This window comes from Lepisma saccharinum, chromosome 3, assembly GCF_977018435.1.
Source record: "Lepisma saccharinum chromosome 3, izLepSacc3.1, whole genome shotgun sequence".
Classification (NCBI taxonomy): Eukaryota; Metazoa; Arthropoda; class Insecta; order Zygentoma; family Lepismatidae; genus Lepisma; species Lepisma saccharinum.
This window is the reverse complement of record NC_139231.1, coordinates 131,359,790-131,386,183: the sequence shown is the minus strand read 5'-3', so window position 1 is coordinate 131,386,183 and position 26,394 is coordinate 131,359,790. Positions and strand designations below refer to the sequence as shown.

At 41.3% G+C, this 26,394-nt stretch overlaps 2 protein-coding genes across 2 annotated transcripts in view; one reads left to right on the top strand and one right to left on the bottom strand.

Annotated features, from left to right (window-relative positions):
- LOC145985415 (ATP-dependent DNA helicase Q5-like) overlaps window positions 1–26,394 on the top strand; it is a 360,878-nt gene that overhangs the window by 95,927 nt on the left and 238,557 nt on the right. The window lies entirely within an intron of this gene.
- LOC145985414 (uncharacterized) overlaps window positions 1–26,394 on the bottom strand; it is a 254,264-nt gene that overhangs the window by 117,746 nt on the left and 110,124 nt on the right. The window contains exon 2 of the mRNA XM_083119412.1: window positions 20,066–20,143. Within this exon, the coding sequence (XP_082975538.1) occupies window positions 20,066–20,143 (78 nt within the window). The remainder of the gene's footprint in view (window positions 1–20,065; window positions 20,144–26,394) is intronic.

The window sequence follows — 26,394 nt, the reverse complement described above, 5'->3', positions numbered from 1 at the left end:
CGAAGATTACCAGAGTTACAAGGAAATTCTGATCATGACGGATGCCTTGTACCAGAACAACGACGCCTCGCAGAATAGGGTGAAATCGAGCAGCGGCGAGAAGTACAGGAATCTCATCAAACCGATTTGGAACCAGGTCAAAACAGGCAGCGGCGTCAAACGCTACAACACGTTACCCAAAGAATTCGTTTGGGTGGACGACGTTAGGAAACTCGTGGACCGATTGTTGGTGATAGCCGGCGAAGAGAATGCAGGCAACCGTAATTTCTACAACGAGAAGGTTGGCATCGTGGACATGATCAGCACGAAACTTTCCAACTTCATCGTGAACGACGACAAGGGCATAGGTTACCTGATCAAAATCATCAACACGCTGCCTCCGAAATTCTGGAACGTGGCCGAAGGAAAGGGACTCGTAAACGACATCATCAACAAGTTACCTTTCGAGATGCATCTACCTGGCTATCAGTACTGCGGACCGGGTACCAAACTCGAGAAAAGATTGGAGAGAGGAGACAAGGGTGTGAATCCGTTGGACGCCGCATGCAAAGATCACGACATCGCCTACAACACCACGCAGACGGATCTGGATGCACGTCACGAAGCAGACAGAAAGTTAGAGCACGCAGCTTTCGAAAGATTCGTGAGCAGAGACGCATCGTTGGGTGAACGGGTCGCCGCACTAGGCACCACCATCGCCATGAACACGAAACAAAAATTGGGGTGGGGTATATAAATAACATACAGTAAAAAAAACAACATGGATTACATAACTAATTTGCCACCCGAGCTACTATCTAAAATATTCAAGAAAGTAGTTAACGGAGATGTTAATAAACTTGTGATCATGGCAAGAACGATGCCGGAATTTCGCATCCCTTGTGAAATGGTTCTCAAGGACCTTCTTCGGGAGATCAGCGGCCTGAGGTGCGGTGATCTCAACATTCTGCTTTCGGCTGCAGGGCAAAAATTGGACGATAGGTCGGACGAACTGTACGAGGCAAGGCAGGGAAGAAGACAGTATACTGATGATTGGTACAAGTCTATGCAGGAGACGGAAGATATCACTACGCACATCCTCGCGTTTTCCGAAGCACGAACTTTCTTCCTCTGTTAAAAAAAATAATAATATATATACGTGTCAAAAAAAAATTGATATATAAATAACACACATCATAAAAAAATAATCTTCGGTATATATAAATAACACACATCGTGAAAAACAATTAAATTTCTCTCTAACACTTTGAAATTTTTCTTTGATATGACGACCGAAAAAATAAGTGATCTCCAAGCATTAAAACAAATGCTAAATTTGTCAGTCGAGTATGTAAAAATTCAGGAATTGGAAGTCGACAAACCTTACACGATAACTTCCGGTTCAATCGTTTCTACCCAGTATGGTCCCAAGGTACGCCTGTTGCTCAACGCACAATACAGTCTATTTTTACCAGATCGATACGCTAGCATGTTATGCGACGAGAAGCTATCTATTTTAATCGAGAACAAAACTCGAATCGTGTACAAGGGGACAAAGGAACTTCTTGGCAAGAAAACGAAGCACGTAATAGAATTTGTGTAACGACTGCGAGGCCTTGAAAATATATAAATAACATACCGTAAAAAAAACTACACAAGAAAAATCTCAGAATATATATATATAAATAACATACCGTGAAAATAACACATAGAGCATCAACATGAAGCCCAAGGGTGTCGTGTACCAGATACCATACTCCAATCTTAAAAATCTAGGTGCTCTTGATGGGTTACTCACCAAGAAACAACGCGAGAAGAAACGTTCTTGCTTGTCGAAAGGACATGGAATGAAATTGCTGCTCAGCACACCTCAATTGAAAAGATTGCAGCGTTCGCGGAAACAGCAAAAGATCGGAGGTTTCATATTCAGCATCCCGGCCATCCTGGCAGCATTGGGGGCCGTTGGAAGTTTGGCTGGCGGAAGTGCCGCCATCGCGAAAACAGTCATCGACTCGAAGAAGAACAAGGCGGAATTGGAAGAACAGAAACGTCACAACCTGGCCATGGAGAAGAAAGGGAAGGGCGTGATGAAAAAGTTTAAAAAAAAGAAACAGAAGCACTCACCAACCGAGACATTGAATCTCTGATCGAACCGTTACAAATCAAACACTTCAGAGGAGTTTTCATGTCCGACTCGTTACCTTCAAGCGTGAAAAGAAGAGAATGCGGAGTAGTCAACTTGGACGGTCAAGAAAATCCAGGCACGCATTGGATATGTTACCACAAAAATAATGATAAAGCATTCGTTTTCGATTCTTTCGGAGGTGTTCCACCTACAAATTTAATTCATTATCTGAAAACGAGCAAAACCTCTATATACTACAACGACGAACGCATTCAAGATTTCGGAGACGTGAACTGCGGACATCTCTGCCTCTCCGTGCTCGCGTTTCTCTCTAAAATAAATAACCCTACGATCGAGGATTTCCAGAAAGCATTGTGGAACCTCAAACAGCATCACTAGGATGGGCGTGTTCCATCTCACGAGCGAATCTTCAATCTTGAAACTCACGCTGCACGACGACATCGTCTATCCTAAATCCGTGGCTCTGCGTGCATTCTACAGCATGTACCTCATACCCAACGTCACCCAGCACAACAACAAAATTAGCGTCGGAAGCGAACACATCGTCGTCACGCCAGGACAATACAATCTTTCCACTTTGCAAGCTCAATTACCCAAAGGCACATACCTTTCTCAAAATTCGGTCACGCACAGAGTGGAAATCCTATCCGCGACGGAGACCGTGGACCTGGGCACCATGGGAGAACTTTTAGGTTTCGAGAACGACACCAAACTCGAAGCTGGCATCAAGCACGTAGCAACCAACATTCCTAAATTCTTGGCCATAGAGACTTTGAACGTACACTGTAACGTGGCGGAAGGAATGATCACGAAATCTTCGGACGGATTGTTAGGAAGTCACAAGCAGACGGGAATCATAGCCACTTTCAAACCAAGTTCCGAGTTCATGGAACCGATCATCTACACGCCCTCTTCACCGATCTATTTTCCAGTATGTCGCAACCGCATAGACGACATAGAGTTGGTGGTGACGAACGAGAAAGGAGACGTGGTGGATTTCGCAGGTGCCACTACGACGGCCATCGTGGAGATCAACGTATAATAAATAACCATACATGTAAAATGGAGCAAATCGAAAGTTACGAATTGCAATCTTTCCCTCCCAACCGTCGCACGTTCGCCAATCTCAACGAAGCGAACAGAGAGATCGAATACGACGTGGACGTAGGCGACGGGTTCATTCATCCTCACAGAGCGGACCTCTACCTTCAATTCGACGTGGTGAAGAAGGAAAGCGGAGACGCGTTTCCCGCAGCAGCAAACTTGATACTCGTGGACAACTTCGTGCCTCACCTGTTCTCGCAGGTGGAGGTGAGGAAACACAACACCGTCATCGACAGAATAGACTATCCAGGCATCACGTCGACGGCAGTGGGAACATTGAAATTATCCAAAACAGACGCAGCGTACTATCAAGCAGGAGGATTCGAAGCCGGGGCCAAAATATCGACGAGAAGTCACACGGTGCTCTTTCCCATGCGTCTGCTTCCAGGATTCTTCTCGGACTACAAGGAGATCATGTGGAAGGGAGGACTGAGGGTCACGTTTCGAAGAGCGGCCAACGACAACGACGCACTGATGCGATACGCTACTTTGGGTCCGGACGGCACCACGCCGATAGCCAACACTTTACCCGAAGCGGCGAAATGCGTCATCCGGAGCATGGAATTGAGAATGCCGGTGGTGGAATACGAAACAAACTACGCCCTCAAGTACAAAGCGGAGATCTTGAAAAGTCCGCAGGTGCTGATTCACTTTCACGGTTACCAGTGCGTGCAGAAGATGGCGTCGGGAAGTCACATGGAATTCGACGTGACGACGCAGTTCAACAACATACAGTTCGACATGCCAGATTTCGTCGTAGTGCTTTTTCAGACCGGGCGCGATAACAATCGGGAAAAAAATTCCAGCAAGTTCGACGACTGCAAGATCAAGAACGTTTATCTCAAAAATGGACGCAACGAAGTGTTCCCGCGCGAGAATTACAACCTCGACGTGACCAAAGACGATTACCTCAAACTTTACGAAGCTTACACGGCTTACAAACGCGTGACCGAGGGAAGCGTGGACATGTACTACACGCCCAGCGAATTCAAAGCCCGGAGACCCATGACCGTCATCAACACATCTAAGAGGAAGAAGGTTGTGGTCAACGATCGAACCAACATCAAGGTCGTCTGCGAGTTCCACGATGCCTTGCCCGAGGATACCCTATGCAGTGTCATCCTGATTGCAGAGAAGTCCTTCGCCTACGACGTGAAGAACGAGAGGGTCACAGAGCAGTTTTAACAAGTTTTTTAACATCTTTTCTTGCACAATAAGAAATTTTCTGCACTAGCACAATCAGTTACAATAGCACAATACGAATTTCACTAGTTCAGATCAGTTACAAATGTCAATTTCATTAGCTATCAGCTACAATATCTTTTTTGCACTATAGCACGAGACAATCAGAAAATTTGCACAAAAAAATTTGTTGTTGTTTTTTTACACGTAAAAATTAACAATAAATTTTTTTTTATCGTTTCAGATGCTGTCGAAACATCAAAAACACATACACACACACTAGAAAAAAGCATGCAACTTTATTTGTAACACACACATATTCTCCATCTTCATCAAGAAAATATTATAATAAACATAATTATTTTTATCTATATCTCACAATAAAACTCTATATCCAAAAATATCACAACATCAAATAACACTAGAGTCGTTAGTACACGTTGCATGCATTACGGAGGTCCTCTGTAGGGTTTCATGGAAGTTTGGGGGAAAAAAAAAACACGTGAAACTCTACAGAGGTGCGGTAATCTATAACCGCAGCCATTAGAAAACTTTTACATTTTTGGTTGGGCACCACGCACCCTGGCGAGGTTATAGGGGCCAGGCATTCTAAAAAACAACAATTATTATTTGTTTGTTTGTTTTTTTTTGTGTTACAATACATACGCGCGCGCGCGCGTGCGTGTGTGTGCGTGTGTGTGTGTGTGTGTGTGTGTGTGCGAGGCACATCGTTTCCCCCCCGAGAGAGAGAGGTTTACAAAGGTCGCGATATACAAACATTGGCCCCCGGGGAGTTGGAAAATTACGATATGGCGCATTCGCTCGTTACTGTTCCCAGCTATAAGTTTTTCTCTCTCTCTAGCCCTTGCCAACTAAAAAAAAGTGTAGGTAGGAGTTGGTAACACCGCGAGAAAATAGAGATCATGCCTTACAAGAAAAAACCATTAAGGCGATTTTTACTTGATGACGTTGAACCCGTGTAGTGTTCCCACCCATCCATCTCTCTCTTTTACGGCAGTGCCGACTCTCTTTGTTTAGTATATGTAGGTTGGCAAAAATTGCTTTATGCACTGTAAAGCAAACCTCAAGCAAAGTTGCCAGCCCCTTGCTTTAGGTTAGGTTAGACAAAAAAAAGCTGTAGGTAGGCTGCCGGCTGTTTAACTCTTCCCTCCCTCTCTTCTCTCTCTTTTTTGTAAAAGGTTATGGCAAAAGTACCAGTAGGTTGGCAACCTTGCTTTAGGTTACGTTAGACCAAAAACCTTGGTGATTTTTTTTGAGTAAGATGTTGGTAATACTGTGTCCGAAAATAGGGGGGGGGGTTATGCCTTACAAGAGCAAACCATTAAAGCAAGCCCCACCGAGCTTTACTTTCGGGTGTAGTGTTGCCAACACTGCAAGAAAAAAGTTGCCTGCTCCTTGCTTTAGGTTAGGTTACCCCAAAAACCTTGGTGATTTTTTCGAGTGAGAAGCTGGTAACACTGCAAGAAAAAGGTTGCCAGCTCCTTGTTTTAGGTTAGGTTACCCCAAAAACCTTGGTGATTTTTTCAAGTAAGAAGCTGGCAACACTGCGCCATCAAATAGAGCTCATGCCTTACAAGAAAAATCCATTAAGGCAAGCTCACCACTTCAGCTCACCACAAGAGGTTGGTCAACCGGGTTGATTGGACTACTCACGAGTAACACTAAACAATACAGTATACCGGGTGGTCCATTTATAATGATAGTATGGAATATCTCATGCAGAATGCATACAATCGAAAAATTGCACAGAATTAAAGTTTGATACTATTGAGGGGTAAGTCAATGCCGCAAAAATTTCGTCGTCGCCACCCACCCCTTAGGGGGGGTGGGGGTAAATTTGAAATTTCAAATAGAACACCCCCATTCGTTTTACATATTTGGATTCTGTGTTGAAAAAGAAGAATTTTTTGTTTGAAAAATTTTGTAAAAAAATTGCAAACTTCGAACATTTATAAACATTTGGTAGTTTCAGATTCATTTTGTTCCCTTTATGTAATAACGGTTTTGGTTTCCGTTGAGAACATTACATAAACGAATTTTATTCAAAAAATGTGTGCAAAGAATTCGGCAAAAGAAAATTGTTTGCAATTTATGTTTTTGTGTAACAATACATAATATTAATTTGTTCCAACTCTTTGGTTTCAAGGAACAATTTCATATGAACAACAAAATTAAGTATGTTACTACAAATTAGTTATCATTTGAGGTACACAAATAAATGTTTAAAGGTGCAAATGTTCAAAATGATGACCGTTCTCTTCAATGCATTTCAAAACACGGTGTCTGAAGCTCCACACTGTTCGTCCAAAAATGTCAGGAGTGATAGAGGCACAAGCATCAATAATTCGTGCCGCATGTTTTCTGGCGTTGTTGGAACTTCGTGGTAACACTTTTCTTTAAGTAGTCCCCAAAGGCAGAAATCAGGCGACGTGAGATCGGGTGAACGAGCTGGCCAAGAAACGGGTCCTCCACGTCCTATCCATCGACCAGGAAACTTTGTGTCCAACATGGCTCGAGTCTGAATGGAGTAGTGAGTAGTTTTGTTCATATGAAATTGTTCCTTGAAGCCAAAGAGTTGGAACAAATTAATATTATATATTGTTACACAAAAACATAAATTGCAAACAATTTTCTTTTGCCGAATTCTTTGCACACATTTTTTGAATAAAATTCGTTTATGTACACATTTTTTGAATAAAATTCGTTTATGTAATGTTCTCAACGGAAACCAAAACCGTTATTACATAAAGGGAACAAAATGAATCTGAAACTACCAAATGTTTATAAATGTTCGAAGTTTGCAATTTTTTTTACAAAATTTTTCAAACAAAAAATTCTTCTTTTTCAACACGGAATCCAAATATGTAAAACGAATGGGGGTGTTCTATTTGAAATTTCAAATTTACCCCCCCCCCTCCTAAGGAGTGGGTGGCGGCGACGAAATTTTTGCGGCATTGACTTACCCACTCAATAGTATCAAACTTTAATTCTGTGCAATTTTTCGATTGGATGCATTCTGCATGAGATATTCCATACTATCATTATAAATGGACCACCCGGTAGAATACATAACCCTCGCCAATCCAATCCTCGACACATCTTTAACTATATTGTAATATTTACGTATGCATTGTTCTATCGTACCTCACAAAACTAGCATAATCATGTACATCAATCTCAACATCCGTGCCTGAATTTCCTGCTAAAAAATGTTTAGTGTGTGCGTGTTTTTATATTTCTTTTATATGTGTTGTCTTGATTTTTTAAAATCTTGTCCTTGTTCTTTCCTTGTAACCATTTTTTCATTTTATTTATATTTTTTATTGTATTTTCTTCTCTCCTTTTTATGATATTGTTTATGTACACTAGGTAAATGTCAAACGGGGTTAGGTGGGAGAACAGCCACAGGCTGAAACTCGCCCTTTAATAAAGAAAATTTGAATTGAATTGAATTGAAAGTGGACTTAAAGCAAAAACTAAAGAGAACTAAACTAACTAGAGCTGAGTCGATACCGATACCAGTGGTATCGGTATCGGAATGTATCGGTTCGATCTTATTTGCCGAAACTGGTCGATACTTTTCGAGCGGATCGTTCGTGGGGTCCGCAAGAATGCCTCGTGACACTTTAGCGAAGTCTAATTATCCTAGAACTTATGCAAAATGCGAAGTTTCTATTGATTTTTTTCCCAATATTACGTGAAAAATTTGTATTTTGTTATTCCATAAGAGGTAATTTTATATCATGATGTAATATTTGAATATTTTAAAGGAAAGCTCTGGTAAATTGATACTTTAACTGGAGTGGAATAGGTACTCATTTACTAATGTTAATCACAACTATTAATTGCTACAATTTTTAAGCATTGGTATCGGTGGGAATGCGAAAGAATATCAGTAACGCCATGGGTATCTGTTCAAAGTGGCATCGGCTCAATCCTAATACAGAGCCTCGCTTCGCCAGAGCCTCGTTAGTGTGCACAATGTAGTCGAAAGTGTACTACGTGAAAGTTATGTTGACATTTGGGTGTCTCACTCGTGTGCATTGTGCGGCCTCCGTGGGGAGTGGTTAGTACATCACGCTACGACGCCAGGAGTCCCGGGTTCGAATCCCAGCCTGGGCATGGGTGTTCTCTGTAAATGTCCCTTCACATGAATTTCATCATATCACTCATTTCCTTCTTCGCGATTAGCCAAAAGTGGCAGAAAATCGAAGTATGCATGGTGTCGATTCGGTCTGTTGGTCGCGCATCGAATGCTTTTCTACAGACTGGAGTTGCCAGTGTCGCGTGTCGCTCCTGTCTGATAGCTGCCTAAGAAAGAAGGAATTCGTCGCACGTCTCAGAGGAAGAAATAATTTCCAGGAAAAGGGGCTTAAGAGATAAAAGCAGCACGTGCGGCGCATAATTGCAACAAATGATCAATGGACTTCATTGTCACGCGAAGCTAATTACTCAACTTTTGGCTGTTTTGAGTTGATTCGAAGAATGAGTCGTCAGCGAGATATAAATTGAGCCGAAGCAAAGGCACGAGGAGAATCGAGCCTTTGTGCTGCTCCTCCCACGATAGCAGAGATCGTCAGGGGAACGATTCTCCACCGAGTTTCTTCACCGAGGATGGCCCCCAGCTCCGGGAATCTGCTCTTCCCTGGAAATGGAATTCGTGTCTTGGGGGAGAAGAGAAAATATGCATTTTATATCCGTACGATTTGTTGAACTGAGAGCTTCGTGAAAAGTCGTGGTTTTGAAGATGATGCTATAGCAGTCCGATTACATTAAGTTAGAAATGCCTTCCCGATGGCACAGTGATAACGTAGTAGTCTTGTAATCGATGGGTCTAGAGATCGATACCATTACCATTACACATAATGGTTCGGATCCAATTTTAAACTGTAGGTCGGTCCGGTACTCATTAGCCTTTCTGTACAAGATGTGAAAATTTTCTCCCGTTTCTGAAAGTAATTAAATTGAAACAGAAAAGGAGTTACGGTCATTTTGTACATATTTGTATTTTAGTTATTTTCCTTCGCTTTTCTTCCAGTTTTGGCCAATCGCGACGATGAGAATGAGTGAAAATTAGTTGAATTGATGAAGGGACACTCACAACGAACTGACCCGGGTCGGATCATTTTAAAACTGCACATTTAGTTCAGCCTTTTCCTTCACACTCCTCAACCAATTAATTATACTTAAAATTAATTGACTAGCAGCAATTCTTACAGCAAATACTTTATCCCCGAATGTGGTCCAACGAAAAAGCAGTGACTCGAGAGAGTTCGGCCAATGAACGGGTGAGGGGGCAACGTGACTGCAGCTCCCAGCATCAAGAGCACACTGCTTTTCTCCGCCCCCTCGCTTTCTCAACGTTATGCGAGACGTTGCTACACAAACTCCCGGGACAGATTGAAGTTCGATAAACGTCTGGATTGTTGTGTCAAAACTGAGATGTCCTAATGATAACGTTTCTGAAAATGCAATCCAACGAAAAACAAGTCTTCAGAATGGCTAATTTCTGATGTCGCATCCAGCTTGGTTTGCTTGATTTATTGAATTAGGTTAATTTACGTCGTTCTTCTGCCACTTTTGGCTAATCGCGGCGATTGAGATGAATGGATAATATGAAGTGGATGAAGGGAGAACAAAAGAAAAATATGTATGGACGACACAGCACGCTTCCCACAGAGGATTATCCTGATGCTTTGTCCAGGCGTCAGAGCTTCGTTAGTCTGCAAAATGCACGTGGAAGAGAGGTTGACATTCGCGTGTCTTCGTAAAGAGTCACTTGGCCAGACTTGGGTAACGGTTTGATTGGCTGATTTGATTAATTTTACTTCACTTTCTGCCACCTTTAGCCATTCGCGAAGATGAGAATGATTGATGACATAATGAAATTGGTTAGGGGACAATCACCAAAAAAACAGCCATGCTCAAGCCGGGATACGCCGGGACTCCTGGCGTCGTAGCGCGTTGTGCTAACCACTCTGTCAAGGAAGTCGGCTCGTGGGTAACGCATATTATCTTAACACAGATATTGCAACTGTGACTTGCATGAGGTACAGCATATATGCTAACAAGGATTAAACATCTATGATTGCCTCGCGTTTCTCCGAACCCAATGGTCATCCATTTATCTTGTTTCACACGATTCGCCCCAACCCCTTTCGCACTGGTGGACGTCCGCAACATAGCAGCATAAATTATGTCTTGGGCAGCCATCTGTTCTCGCCTGACTTGACAAACCAGGCCTCTTTTCTCCCCCTCCCCCTCCTACCCGTAGATGCCACTTTGCATTCCCAGAAGCGAAACTGATGCAACGCTCTCGTTTGGTCGTTTAGGTGATGGCTTGATTCCAACCGAAAAGACAACCGCCCCCTCCCCCTTTCCTTCGTCCTGCATTCCTCATCTTGCCCTAAACAAGCCCCACATGCAGGAACACAGGACAAGCTTTCCGATGCCATGCATTACGCTTGCGTTTCTCGCCCTGCAAAATCTTCACCGGTTCAACCTTCTTGCTTAGCAAGCCTCAGCGGAACGCTTTGTACCAACTTGATGCAATCCTTTTTAGTAACACATGGCTGTCAATTCTAATGAATTTGAATGAACACTTTACAACTGTAAGAACTAGGGGTGGAACTTTATGACATTGTATATGGTCCCGAAAATGTAGAAATTCGTATTATAGAAAAGTAATTGAATTGAGGTGACCTTTATTTCATGATAGAGCATAGGTTTACTATTTTCGGTCATATTCAGCATATTCTGACAGTTTATTATACGAGAGAGTATATTTTAAACATTTTCGACCATATGCAGCATATTCTGACCGTTTCCTACATGATAGAGCAGATTTTAACAATGTGAAAGCATTGTCGGTCATATTCAGCATATTCTAACAGTTTATTATACGAGAGAGTATATTTTAAACATTTTCGACCATATTCAGCATATTCTGACCGTTTCCTACATGATAGAGCAGCTTTTAACAATGTGAAAGCATTGTCGGTCAAATTCAGCATATTCTGACGGTTTTCTACATGGTAGAGCAGATTTTAATAATGTGAAAGCATTGTCGGTCAAATTCAGCATATTCTGACAGTTTTCTACATGATAGAGCAGATTTTAACCATTATCGGCCATATTCAGCATATTCTGTCCGTTTTCTACACGATAGAGCATATTTTAACCATTATCGGCCATATTCAGCATATTCTGTCCGTTTTCTACACGATAGAGCATATTTTAACCATTTTCAGTCATATTCAGTACGTTTTCTACATCATAGAGGATATTTTAACATTTTACGGTCATATTGAGTGTATTTTCGTTTTGTCAAGGTATACAGAACTTACTTTTGCACTTAGCTATTTCGAGTGTGGATTACATTTGCTCCTCTTGTGTGAATCGAAGTAGAATGAAACTTTACTACATTCAACACTTTGCTGGCTGGCAAGAGGTTATTATTTACATTTTTAAAGCAATGGCCAAGGTAGTCATGACATTTTGCAACTCAGGACTTCTAAAGTGAACTAATGAGAAGTAAATACGTATATGTGAAAATATCCTAGTATGTGTCATTGATATTTAGAATGATATACATAGCCCCCCATTAGGGTGTATCGAAAAAAACTTTTTTTCGAAATGTTAAGGTGGCTAGTGCGGAAAAGTGGCCATTTGTGACCAAAAACACGTCTGATTTTTTTCAGATTTTTTGGAGGTCGTTTAGGTGACGCGCATCGACCTTGAAGTTTTGATAGTGATTTGGTTATGCAACACGCACAACAATTTCACAAAAATGACATTATTTGGCTATTTGATGTCTTTTTCTCTGCATTATGGTCATTTATTGTTTTGTTTATGGCCAGTATGTTACATTCGTGCCTTAGGGGTGGTTTCCTATGCTGTTTACGTATGCTTTTGGTCAAAAATTGTCAATTTGAGGCCAAAAATTCCATTTTTTCTATAGATGGTTTCCAATTGGTTTCGACTTAGTGTTTTATTCGAAAGTTTTCCGATATAAAAGACTAAATAAAATATTTTGGATTAATTGCTAACAGTTCCTCAATTACTGTCCAGCGCAGCGCTTCGCTTATTTTCATAGCTTATTATGCTTTGAAAATAACCCAGAGCTCACCACGAGGAGGTGGCTGGTCTGCGAGCTCCACCCACCCACCCACCCAAATTATGTTGGAAAACATAATTTTACTAAGGGACAGCCCAATATTTTCTTCTAATTTTCTCCTTGAACTTTATAGCCACTTTTTGTTCGAAATGTCGGCATATGTTCTCTAGATTCCAATTCCGCTTTGATGTAGCCATCACGTGCGCTGGCTCTGATTATTTTCACAAGTCGCTCCACTCCTTGTGTGTGGCAGGGGAAGTCCGCTATTTTTTTGTTTTTAATGTAGTCATCTACTTCTTCATCTGTAATATTATTGGTCAACGGAGGCTCGTGGAGGGAGCATGAAGCCCAATCAACCATGTCATAGTATTGGTCTGCATTAAAATTGATGGTTGGTAAAACAAAAGTGCGAATCCTTTTGCCTTTTTTCAATCCTCTTGCTTTTTAATTCTTTGCCAACCATGACTTCTTATTTCTGGGTTTTGTTCGGTTATTAAAGCCAGCAGGAGATTTTCAGGATGGGCGAAGAATGCGTTTTGTTGAATGACCCTATTAATCAGATCTCTCAACACCGGTGCGTACACCTTCATTATGTAGTATGTGTGGTTTGGGATTAAGAAGGAACCATCGATAACTGACGGAGCCCGACACCTCTGGAATTTGATCCACTTGTCCCGATTTCTCCCACACCACTTGAGAGATCTGATTAATAGGGTCATTCAACAAAACGCATTCTTCGCCCATCCTGAAAATCTCCTGCTGGCTTAAATAACCGAACAAAACCCAGAAATAAGAAGTCATGGTTGGCAAAGAATTAAGAAAGCAAGAGGATTGAAAAAGGCAAAAGGATTCGCACTTTTGTTTTACCAACCATCATTTTAATGCAGACCAATACTATGACATGGTTGATTGGGCTTCATGCTCCCTCACGAGCCTCCGTTGACCAATAATATTACAGATGAAGAAGTAGATGACTACATTAAAAACAAAAAAATAGCGGACTTCCCCTGCCACACACAAGGAGTGGAGCGACTTGTGAAAATAATCAGAGCCAGCGCACGTGATGGCTACATCAAAGCGGAATTGGAATCTAGAGAACATATGCCGACATTCGAACAAAAAGTGGCTATAAAGTTCAAGGAGAAAATTAGAAGAAAATATTGGGCTGTCCCTTAGTAAAATTATGTTTTCCAACATAATTTGGGTGGGTGGGTGGGTGAGCTCGCAGACCAGCCACCTCCTCGTGGTGAGCTCTGGGTTATTTTCAAAGCATAATAAACTATGAAAATAAGCGAAGCGCTGCGCTGGACAGTAATTGAGGAACTGTTAGCAATTAATCCAAAATATTTTATTTAGTCTTTTATATCGGAAAACTTTCGAATAAAACACTAAGTCGAAACCAATTGGAAACCATCTATAGAAAAAATGGAATTTTTGGCCTCAAATTGACAATTTTTGACCAAAAGCATACGTAAACAGCATAGGAAACCACCCCTAAGGCACGAATGTAACATACTGGCCATAAACAAAACAATAAATGACCATATGCCAGAGAAAAAGACATCAAATAGGCAAATAATGTCATTTTTGTGAAATTGTTGTGCGTGTTGCATAACCAAATCACTATCAAAACTTCAAGGTCGATGCGCGTCACCTAAACGACCTCCAAAAAATCTGAAAAAATCAGACGTGTTTTTGGTCACAAATGGCCACTTTTCCGCACTAGCCACCTTAACATTTCGAAAAAAAGTTTTTTTCGATACACCCTACCCCACATGCTTTGAAATTCAGTACTTTCTTGTATCTGTTTTTTAAATTCTTACACAAAACAGTTCACCCCTTGGAATTGAGCTATAATATGAGGAAATGCAATTTATTAATTAGAAATTTACATTGTTGTTAGGCCTTTTTATGGAAATTTTTGGTTATATTATTTTGCAACAATCGGCAGAAAGAAATCGGCTCAACTAATTCAAGAATGACATGTCTGTTCATGCACCGTAATTAAGAGCTAAGGCTACTGTTTTTAGTGAAAGTTAAACACTTTTTTACAAACATACATCTAAAGCCTATATCTTCAAAGTACTTGTGTAAAGTAAGTTACTGAAGTTGTAGAAATTATTATTATCAGCGGGTAGGAGCATATTTTAATCCTTCAGACATGTTTAATTTCACCTGAGATTTCTATGATATTTCCGTGTGTGTGCGTGGGCGTCCGTGTGTGTGAAGAGCTTCGGTGGTCCATGCCTCCACGGCATGTGTGCCGACCCCCGTAGTGGAGTGGTTAGCACAACGCGCTACGACGCAAAGGGTCCCGGGTTCGAATTCCGGGTTTTCTTTCTGTGTTTCCCTTCATCAATTCCATAGTATCACTCACCCTCGTCGTTGCGATTAGCCAAAAGTGACAGAAAAGCGACGTAAAACAACTTTACTTGATTGAGGACATAGATATCAAGGTTCGATTGTGTTGTGTGAAGGTGAAGGTCGGTGAAAACGCTTGACAACATGATTAGAATTCCGAGGTTCAAGAACGGTTGTTTTTTTTTTTTTAAAAAAAAAAAACTTTTGTGCTTCTCGTAGGAGCTTGAGTGAGACCCAGGATCGAAGCCAAAGCGATCTCCGGTAGGGGAATTGAAAATTCCCTTTCAGTTATTTCGGAAAGGTGGGTCGTGGCGAAGGATATTTATATCCCGCTGACTGGACCATGAGCTTTCCATTCTGGATTCTGTTTCGCCACCTACACACAAAAACGAGCGTCATTTGTTAGTCACGGCGCCAGTCTTGTATTGCCGGCAAGCGTTGGTGGGAGTCTAATAAATAGGAGAGACTCTGGTGTTCTTTGGTTCGTTTCAAAACGCATTGCCTGTTTTGATGTACAAATATCCAGTTTATATAGATTTTGCTATGAAAATTTCAGTTTTCATGAAAAAATGCACATATTTTGATACAAAAATATCTCGTTTTGGTATAAAATTATCCGTTTTCCCACGTAATTTATCAGCATGTTGCTGGAAAATTTCCCTTTTCAATTGACATTTTATATTTTTCTCGCAAGACTTTCCCGTTTTGATCTGAGAAATTCACAGAAACAGTTTCATGTTCTAATACACATAATTTCACTAACTAAATTTTGATTATTGATGTCTTCGTTATTGTCTTCGAGAAATTAGTCACAACATTGAGTCAGAAAGAAAAATGGGTGGTAGTAAGGGAAAGTAAGCAATCACAATGAGGAAAAGTAGAGAATAAGTGGAGAAAAGTAAGCACTCAAAATAAAGGAAATAGGTAACAGGTGGAGGAAAATAGGCACTCAACTGAAATAAGTAGGCAATATGTGGAGGAAGATAGGCACCCAATTTGAAATAAATAGGCAAAATGTGGAGGTAATAAGACTCAACTGAAACACGTAAATAAAATGTGTAGAAAAGAAAGCACTCCATTTAAAAATAGGCAAAATGTGGAGGTAAATAGGCACTCATTTGAAACAAGTGGGCAAAGTGTGGAGAAAAGTAAGCACTCAACTGAAATAAATAGGTAAAATATGGAGGAAAGTAGGCACTCAGTTGAAACAAATTGGCAAAATGTGGTGAAAAGAAAGCACTCAATTGATATAAATACGCAAATGTGGACAGTAGCCACTCACTCACAAGAAAAATATGGATTGTAAAACAAGGAAAAAATCACAGAAAGGAGGGTTAGCACTATATTGTTGAAATAGAACTTATAAATATCTATAAGCCACCTTTTCCTGAATGGCAATATATGTGCAAGTTCGCAGTGGCAGCGATTAGGGGGGGCGAGGGGAGGCGGTTGCCCCCCACTTGTTGCCACTTTTGCCCCCGTACTATGCTAAACCGTATATACGAGGGAAAATATACTGTCTCTCCCCCCCCCCCGTTTTAGAACCCAATCGCCACCACTGAGTGATTGGGATACTGAGTGTTGTCTCTGATAGACAAAACATTGCAAAGCGCTCTTTTCTCGACTTTACTTATTATTGAAACACTAGAGAATACTGTGTAGTTTAGAATATATGGTAATATGCATGGTCACAAACAACTTCAGCTTGTCACTGAACAATGTATCTCTTTGTTAGCGCGAGACTTCCACCAATGAGCTTCTCTCATTTCGAAATCGATCGTATATTTTTTCCTCCACGGCCATTTGTTTCCTCATGAGAGACGACTCGCGCCTGGTATCCATCGTGAACTTTTAATGTCCCTATTTTTGGAGCACCAGCTAAACTTTAGACTTTCTATTGCGAAAGATCGCACCTAATTCGCAAGAAGAAAACTACGGTGTTCGTCTGTAGAAAACATTTCCACGTACATTACGCGGCATGGAGGAATCTCGTTCTAAATTTCATTCCCGTATTTAAGGTACCTATTAACAAAGCTGAAAAAATGTGTTGTGCCGAACAACACACCGAGGTGACAATGCACGGTAGTGAGAAAACTACCCAGTCACAGCGACACGCAAGCAAAAATCGACACTTGCAGCTTATCGCGCCTCTTCGGTTAGAAAGGTTGCATTTATTACTAAGGGTTCGCTTCCAAGCAGCACGTGTCGCTTGTCACGTGTCTTGAAGTGTTGTGTTAAGTTCACTTTATGCACAAATAGGCTAATTGAGACTGGACCTAAAATTTAAGGTGGGATCCGAACCACTATGCAATGTGCCTACACCGGGTATCGAACCCGGGACCCCTTGATTACAAGACAACGACGTTAGCACTGCGCCATCAGGGAGGCCGCTTGTCGCGTGTCGCTTCGGTCTGAAACCTTTCTTATGTTCCTTTCTCTACCCGACTATTTCATCTTTTTTTTTAAGTCCAAATTTATTTCTTAAGATTGTATTTTCAAAAACTCTTTAACTTATGTTTCCCTTTCAGTGTAAGGGTGCACGTGAGTAGAAAAAGAGACAAACAAGAATGGAGGGTGAATATGAGAAGGAAAACGAAACACGCCGAGCTGAATGAAAGAGCAGGAAGTCCGCATCCTCATTTGCTGTCCGCATCTGATCAAATATTGCCCCATCAGATACTGCATGTGCGTCTTCTTTCACAAAAGGGCTTCCTCCGCTGCCGATTCTCAGATGCCCGGGGGGGGGACTCTTTCATTGCGTGAGGAACCTGTTGCGATGCTTATAAGGAAACTCGGCCATTTTCCCCCACGATCGATATTCCTGGGAGACAGGTGGCCCTCGCAACATCTGTTTCTCGGCTTGGTCGCATCCGGCGAGGAAAGATCTCGAACCGACAATCTCTTGTAATAAACTGTTTGATTGCTGAGAAAAGATGAAAATAATTGGTGTCCATATTGTATCTGTTGCATTGTATAAAATTGTTTTTCTTGAATGAAATGAAGCGGGAGATTTTCAATCTTAATGGTTCTATTGAACCTCTCTCACCATATTTTTAAGTGTGTTTTTCTGCGAGGACACTCACGTTTGTAGCTATGCCGTGAACCAAGTAATATGCTTCTATCGAACTCCAGGCGGAAAACAATAATTTCTATTTTGATTTTTCAACTTTAGTTAAGGAACGAAACTTTCAGAGATTTTAATAGATGACTTTGGCTAGAGTTTGACAATAAGCTTTTGAAGTGTAGAAGGGCAAAAAGGGGGAGGTCATAAATTTTTTGACCACCATACCTGTCGAAAATTAAGAGCGTGTTTCAGATCACATTTTTGTGCAAGCAGGCACTTTCAAGGACTATTTCATTTGCGTAAAATCGTCCGTATGTTTCAGAATGTCGGACAAAAAAACAACTTTGCCTATGTTATGCATTTGAATAAAATTAATCCATACGTTTTAGAATGTATTTTTTGTATTTTTACTATGTTATGCATGCTCCATGAGAGTTACAATAGTAGAGTACATGCATTGTAGTAAACGGACAAGTTTTAACGTGGTGCAAGTTACGACTCATCAGTAACAAACGTTGGAATAAAAACGCTTATATTCTGAATTCTCGAAAATTACAGAAAACTAAAAATATCCGAAATGTCACGAGATAAATTAATTTATTTTCGGAAAGGTAAGGCGGCAAACGAAAATTTCTAAGCACAATTTTCTGGAAACATCCTTTCTTAGTGTTCAGGTAAAATGTGAGAAGTTTTTGTCTGTCGAGTGGTCCTCGAGATAATCGTGAACAAAAGCTGAACCCCTTAAGCTCACACACGCGTGAAGAAGAAAGTGTTAAAATCTTCACCAGCATATAAAAGCCTATTAAGATGAATTTTAGTTTATGCTGAATTTCATGTTGTCATGAATTACATGTAGTCGTTTAATGACGGATTACCCTATTTTCTATCAATCACGAGCATCTAAACAGATAATTCAATCTACACAACGATTCTGCTCCAGCATATTTATTTAGACATATTTACATTTTGGAATTTAGGAATGGGTGCGGTTTTTGGAAATGAGATACAAACAAGGCAAAAGTTCATCGGAGATTTAATGAATGACTTTCTGTATATGCTTAAGCAGCAATCACTTAAGGTAAGATAAATATGCGCCATGCACAATAGCGCTTAATTGTTAGGTAAATCCTCTAGATTTGGGCATAATTACGACATAATTCGTACTTCCCTGAATGTTAGCGACATTGGTCCTTTATTAGCATAGAATGTCAATTGGATTATATCCATTGTCTACTGTTTCTACTTTTACATATTCTAAACTACGTTTCGAGAGGGTGCTTGTTCTCTCGTGTTCAGTTGAACAAATTTCTTTTTGCCTCTTGTGGAGATCAAACTTACAACGGACATGTGATGTACTACAAATCCGATGTGCTAATCAACTACTCCAGGACGATACAAATGCGTCTCTAAAGTTTGAATTGCTTTCGTGGTGAAAATTGTTGCTTGTTTCTACAATAACATCACGAAAGCTTTTGGCAACAGTTGCCAATCGAAGAGCTTGTGTAAAAGATATCATTCTTCTTTACTTTTTCAAACTTAGCTGTCATATGTGGCTCGAATGAAATTTTATTGTGATGTTAGGAGACACTTTCTATTCAATACTCCGGCCCCCGTGGCGGAGTGGTTAGCACAGGGGTTTCGGGTTCGAATCCCGACATGGGCATGGATGTTTGTGAGTGTCCATTCATCAGTTTCATCATATCTTCACTCATCCCCATCTTCGTAACTTAGCCAAAAGTGGCACAAAAAGCGAAGTAAAATAAAGCAAATCAATCAATAAATCGATCTATTCAATACGATCCAAGTTCTGTAGGCGAATTGGTCAAGACAGCTGGTTTGATACACGTAGAAATAGTATCCTGTAAATCAGTTTTCCCCGCACATCACAGCAATCTTGAGGGTTGCATACATGAAAGGCACTAACTTTCATAATGAGCTTGATCAATGTCTGCACCCTTACACAATAGAGAAATTCAGCATTATCTTTCGGGGCAGCAGATAAGAAAGATGCAATTGCACGAAGACAGACTAACTGTCATTAAATTTGAGTTAACATTAAAATAATAACAGTAATAAAGTATGTTGAACTTACCGTGACAAGGGTTTGTAGGGACTCCACGTACGACCTCTCTGTATCATACAGCTCTCCTACCACATGAGTTCGCGTGTCCTGAAAAAGAGACGAGGAAGGTCATAAATATACATATTATTCATGAATCGTGTTCATGAACATATTTAATGCATATCAGCTGTAAAAAAATCACATGTTGCTTGGTATAACATAACATACAATGATGAATGAAAGATTCCCACGATGGCCCAAAACTCCCTCATGAATGAATAAATCACAATATTATTGTTGCAATTGCAATGTACAAGGGTTGCCCAAATGAAAGTGAGACTCTTGGTTTTTTCTGTAAAGATTTATTGGTTGGAATATATGAACATACAGGAAGTAAAAGTGATCCATGGGTGACATATCCTCTACACATAGTCACCTTGTCTGTTCAAGCAAGTGTCCCAGCGTGTCACAAGGGTATGGATACCCTGAGCGAAGAACGTCTGTGATTACTGCGGAACCAATATTCAAGGGCGTCACGGACCTCAGCATCGTTGGCAAACCGGCTGCCCTTCTGATGTTTTCTTTAGTGGCCAGAAGATGTGATAGTCGGAGGGCGAGAGATCGGGGCTGTAGGGAGGATGGTCGAGGACTTCCCAGCGGAAACGCCACAGCAGATCACACCAGACCTTCTGCCTTCAAAAATTGACTAACTGCTTGCTGGGCCCGTTTGGACGAATCCATGTTGTGAACGTGCTTCTGCACATGTAAACAACACACTGCACCGTCAGACCAGATCAGGTATGCATACGATGTATGCTCTCTTACACACAACGCCACCTACCAGAGCAAACACAAAACTCTGCGTAGTTAAGCTACAACGCTACGACATAAGTCTTAGTTTCATTTGGGCAACCCTTATATTTTCAACGTGATCTCCAGCAATGTCAAAAATAACTGTAGACGTGTATCTACATACAGCAAAATACAATACACTATGTCCGGTGAAATGATGAGACAGTCTGCAACTCACGCAAAAGGTACATGTCCCTATCACAGATTTCATCATTCAGCCACCCTGTATATAAGATCTCCGTGTGGTTTTTAACTTATCTAAGTCTATCAACTTTTTGAACAATTGGATGAATAATGATACGGTGCGGATGAAGGGGGAAATATCATAGATGAATGGAATTGTGACTTCTGTACAACAAACCAGTCTCCGTTAGGGTAACGCGGGTTCGAATCCCGGACAAGGCATTATTTCGCGTGTGGCTTGAATCTTAGAGAAATATAAGTAATAAGAACTTGCAGAGCGTAAATCTGAAGTTCTGCTTAATTTCATTGCAGGAAATTTGAATGAGAACACACTGTAGGAAGTGTGGTGTAAAGAATGGTTTACAATGCTAAGATCGGGTATAGAACAGTTTTTAACACACGATCGAGGTGTTGTATTACATAATTTGAAGTGGGTACAGCCAAGGACAGTTCTGGCTTGTAAAGATTCCATTGAAAGCGAATGGTATCTTTACAACCGAGAAGTGTGTGTGACTGTAATAAGTTACTAACTTGAGAGCATCTCTACTTTTTACAGCAAACAATTTGTATGTCCATATTGGGAGATGATGACAGCGTTTTATCTAAGGTTATAGCTTTTTGAGAAGCATGGGGATTTTACACTGTTTCTAAGGAAGCTTTTAGGTTGTGTATGTACTGTGCAAGTCCATTCATAACCTTGCACTTTTAACAATTTTCAAGGGGCTCTTTACATCAAATTGTTAACAATCAGTTAACGATTTTAAATAAGGGGACTTTTCTCCGTGCACTTTGAAGGGTGCAAAATGGCCACATGTTCCGACGCACCCAGAACTTTTAACCCATTCCAAACAATCTCAACACATACAGCGGGGCTCACCTCTGGTACCTGTGGGGGACAACCCTGAGGGATGAAGACGGCCGGAGCTTGGTGCTGATCACGTCGCAGCCACTATGGCGAGATAGGGAATGCTTGGGACTCTACTTCCACTTCTCCATGAAATGCAGTTTCGAAACAGCAGGCAAGGGTGATGCACGTGTCGGTTAAGTCAGCAGGAGATTTCATGGAGGATGGAGGAGCTGGGGACTTCCTGGAACGATTTGCATAGAAACATTGCAGCAACGTTGTCTCTGGGAGACTCACGCACTCGTCTCTAGTGTTGCCAACCATTGAGCACAGTTTCCCTGTCGTAGGCACAAAATTTCCCTACAAATTCTCCCTTTATAGCAGAAAAATTGAAATCGCAATCACGAAACTTCATACATTATTATTAATTTGTTTTGTGACCCCAAAACACATTTACAAAATACTATTATCGATTGACCAACCTCGGTGGCGAAGTGGTTAGCGCTGCGCACCACGAAGCCAGGGGTCACGGGTTTGAAACCTTTCCTTTGCATACTCCTCATCAATTTCATTATATCATCACTCATCCTCGTCTCGCCTTTCCTTGCGTTCAATTTAAGGGAAGAACGTCATTAAAAGAAACACGATCCGCCATGTTGTTACGTCACTGGTCCGTGGCTGGTTTGTCGATTTATTATGGAGCCCACGGAGAGAGAACGTGTGCGGCAGGATTACTATCTGTACAGATTTAAATAACGGAAGAAGGAGCAATAGTGGGAGGGAAAGGTATCCTTTGTAATAATCATTCATAATTCATAATAAATGCGAAAAATTGATTACATAAACCAGCGGCATCCTTGCACAGTCATGCACTCTATTATTTTTTTTCTATTTAAGGCTTACTCAGAACTGAAGACCATCAGCGTTCGCGAAGGCTTATATCAACAACGGCGGGCTGGTAAGTCACTAGCTTTTGCTCCTCATTTCACGAGACCGTTCGTGACAGTTGGATAAGATATCACAGAATCCTCTTCAGTTGATTGAAACGCAGTCACGTTGGACGAGAGAATTAAGAATTCACTAGCAATTAACACTGAGGTTACGTACCAGCGGAGACCTTACATAGAAATCGTAGAAATGGCTTTTTTAATTATCATGTTCTTCAATAAAACCAATGATATGCGGTTGCACAACCTATTAAATTGCATTTTACCTTTCATCAAACGACGAGGGAATCAGGTCATCCGACTGAAATAGAAACAAGGAAGAATAGAATATGTCATTAAGGAAATATAAGCATATTTAAATGTGCCTCTCACCGGTGGCGTACCCTAAGGGGGTTGGTGGGGGCCACAATCCCCCTATTGGTCCAGGATTCCTAAAGAAAATGTGGAATGACTATAAAAAATATACGTAAACCCCCTTCGAAAATCCTGGGCACGCCACTGCCTCTCGCAGATGCTAACGTGCAAATTATACTTCTAGAGACATCAGCATCGTTACCTACCGGTAGTTTTATTACCATCTCTTAAGCAGTCCTTTATATTATAGAGAGTGGCTCAATATGTCCCTTAACACCCTCGGTACAAGTCCACTGCAGCGCGCAACGTAGAAATGGTGACGACCAATCGTTGCCAGGCCAAGCGAGAACCACATTGACGCCTCCTGTTTTGGTTAAAGATGTCGTGACCGTGCGTTCTTAGCGTCATGCTTTGTGCTCGATCTAAAGGACGGCCACGGGTTCGAGTATCCTGGGGAAAGCGTTACAACTTTTCTCCTGAGATTTCGATCAGTGTATGGGACCGGTGGCAACCCACCATCGTGAGGAAATGGGGGAGCTACGACTGAGTAGCGTAACCCAGTCATGGAAGCCTACAAAAACGACTGGGGGTTCGCCGTGCTGACCACACGTCACGCCGTAACTGGTTGGATGATCTCAGTCGGTAGATAGGCCCTGGCCCTCACCGGCTGTTGCGCCACGGGTTATTATTATTAGGTTAAAGATAGTAAGCTACAAGTTAGGTCCTCCCGTGTATCATACGTAGTTTCCTGAATTTAGTAACACATATTGTAAACTCGTCAACACTATAGTTTAATCCTTCTCGAAAAAAAAAAAATTGTGAAACCTGGTAATTCCTGAATTGGTTTGGCGGTGCGTATTGTTCACTCGCACTGACGTAAAATTAAATTATATAGCTTATGTGACGATGAGATTAGTTGGGTGTTTCCACGTACCACTTTCATATTTGTGGGTCTTCTTGTTACCGAATATTAACAACGTTCGAGATATCTTGCATCAGCTGACACAGACATGTCGCACTGAAACTGCATTGGTTGGGTTCAGAGGTAGAAAAAACTTCATTGAGACGCCAGCCCTTTTTTCTCAGGAGCCGGCCTTTTTTTTGGCAAATGCGGTCTAAGAAAGCCATGAATCCAACTAAGATAAGCTACAAAATTTCATCTTAAATCATTTAATTTATTAATTAATACAAGACTGTATTAAAATTAATTAATTTTTGCGTCGGAGTGGCCTTCTTGAAGAAGGCTCTGCAGGTTACAGCATGAACATTCAAATATATGGCCAACTCTACCATATCGCCCCAGAGTATGTTTATTATTGATTTAATGATACACGTGACACAGAAAACACACAAACCTTTAAAAACACGTACTGTACTCGCTATTTTTTTTTACAAAGAAAGGTAATGGAAATTCCGGAAGCAAACTCGAAATATGAATATATATACAGGGTGGCGCGGAACCGACTGACACATTTCAAATTTAAATACTACGCCGGCGCGATAGCTCGTCGTGGTTGGCGGGAAGGGGAACGGTAGAAGAGAGGACGCAATTTCATATAGCCAGTTGCAATGGAGCGTTGCAACAACGTGTTACCTGTGTACGTACTTATTACGAAACGAAGTCTGTGGCAGAAGAGCAGCATGTCTTTAGACGACAGTTCAATGTTGGTCGACACGGACACGTACCGTCTCGGAATACCATATTGGCGTGGGTGAAGAAATTTGAAGAAACTTATCATGACTATTAAAAACTAAAACAAGCCATTGTTGACGAAGTTGCAGCTATTGATGAGGACCTACGTAGCGCGTGTGCGGCAACTTCCAGGCAAGCTTGTAGCAACACTGATGTAAACGTAGGCCATTTGTCTGATGTAGGCTCAGAGCCACCTGTATGTAACTGAATTTCAATATTCAGGCACCATGGCAACCGGGAGGCCCTGTATTTTTCTACCCCTGGTTGGGTTTGTCGGATCAGTAATATCTCCCTAATTCTATCGGTGTCTGAAGTATCTGAATCAACACTGAGTAAAGGACGGGCGTGATAGTTACATAAGAGTTAATCGATTCCTTTATCTTCTATCGACTAGGAGAAAAGTTTGGGAAGCATTCAAACAATCCATTGACCCATTGCACGCAGCAAGCTGGTAGGGGAAAAAACGGCCAAATCTTGTTTCCATGAACACTCATGACCCAATCAGCAGCGGTTGCCACGACGACGGCGATCCAGGCCTTTCCCCGTTCCGTCTTCTTTATCCCTTCGCAAATAACAGGAAGCAGAAACGAGTGGGGTGAGAAAGGAAGCAGCAAGGAAAGGGGGTGTCTCGTCTCGAAGTAGTAGAATGGGGGTTCGTGAAAGACGAGTGTAGTCCGCGAGAATGAAACTGTATTACCGAGCCTAGAGACCATGGAGAACCGAAAGGAGATTAGTCGTTTGCTGGAGTGGAATAAGGAAGAAGCAAGAATAAAAAGGAATGTTTCTTACTGAATTAACTTCACATCGTACAATGTACACATGCCTGTCCATACAGGGGTTGTTACGTACATGTTAGTTAATGTTAATTTAACAATGGGTTCAGTACGTGAAAATAGCGAACTTGTAAAAGACTCTAGGTTTGCTTCTAGGTGCAAAAAGGCATTATGCTATTATATAATAGGAACTGGAACCATAGTTTAAAGCAAAATGTACAGTGCGTTTCCCCGTCGCTTGTGCCGCCTGCCCAGACGACAACTCCCGGCAAATCGCGTGTAATGTCTCCGCTACGGAAACCGCTAGCTTTGAAATGACTTCAAGTTCTCAGAATTACAGTTACAATTACAATCAAAATAAGCACGTTAATTGTCACAGGAGAAGTTGGAAATGTTGTCCTCGTGCATCCACACATTTCTGGCATGTTTTGAGGAGCTTTGGTAACAAGACACGCTAAAAGGGCACTTTAGTTTCCTAACAGCTCGCGGCGCCAGAGCGGCAACTGAAACAAAAAGTTTTTGTGTACAATTCGCATGTGATTGCGAATTCTTGCAGGGATGTCTGTAGACGATTTTCAACAGAATTCCCAGGTGTGCCTGTTCCACACAGAAATGCCGTGCGAAACCTTGTGAACAAATTGCGGGAAACAGAATCTATTCTTGATAAGAAGCGAATGGTAAAACGACGTGTACTTACCGAGGAGAAATTGGAC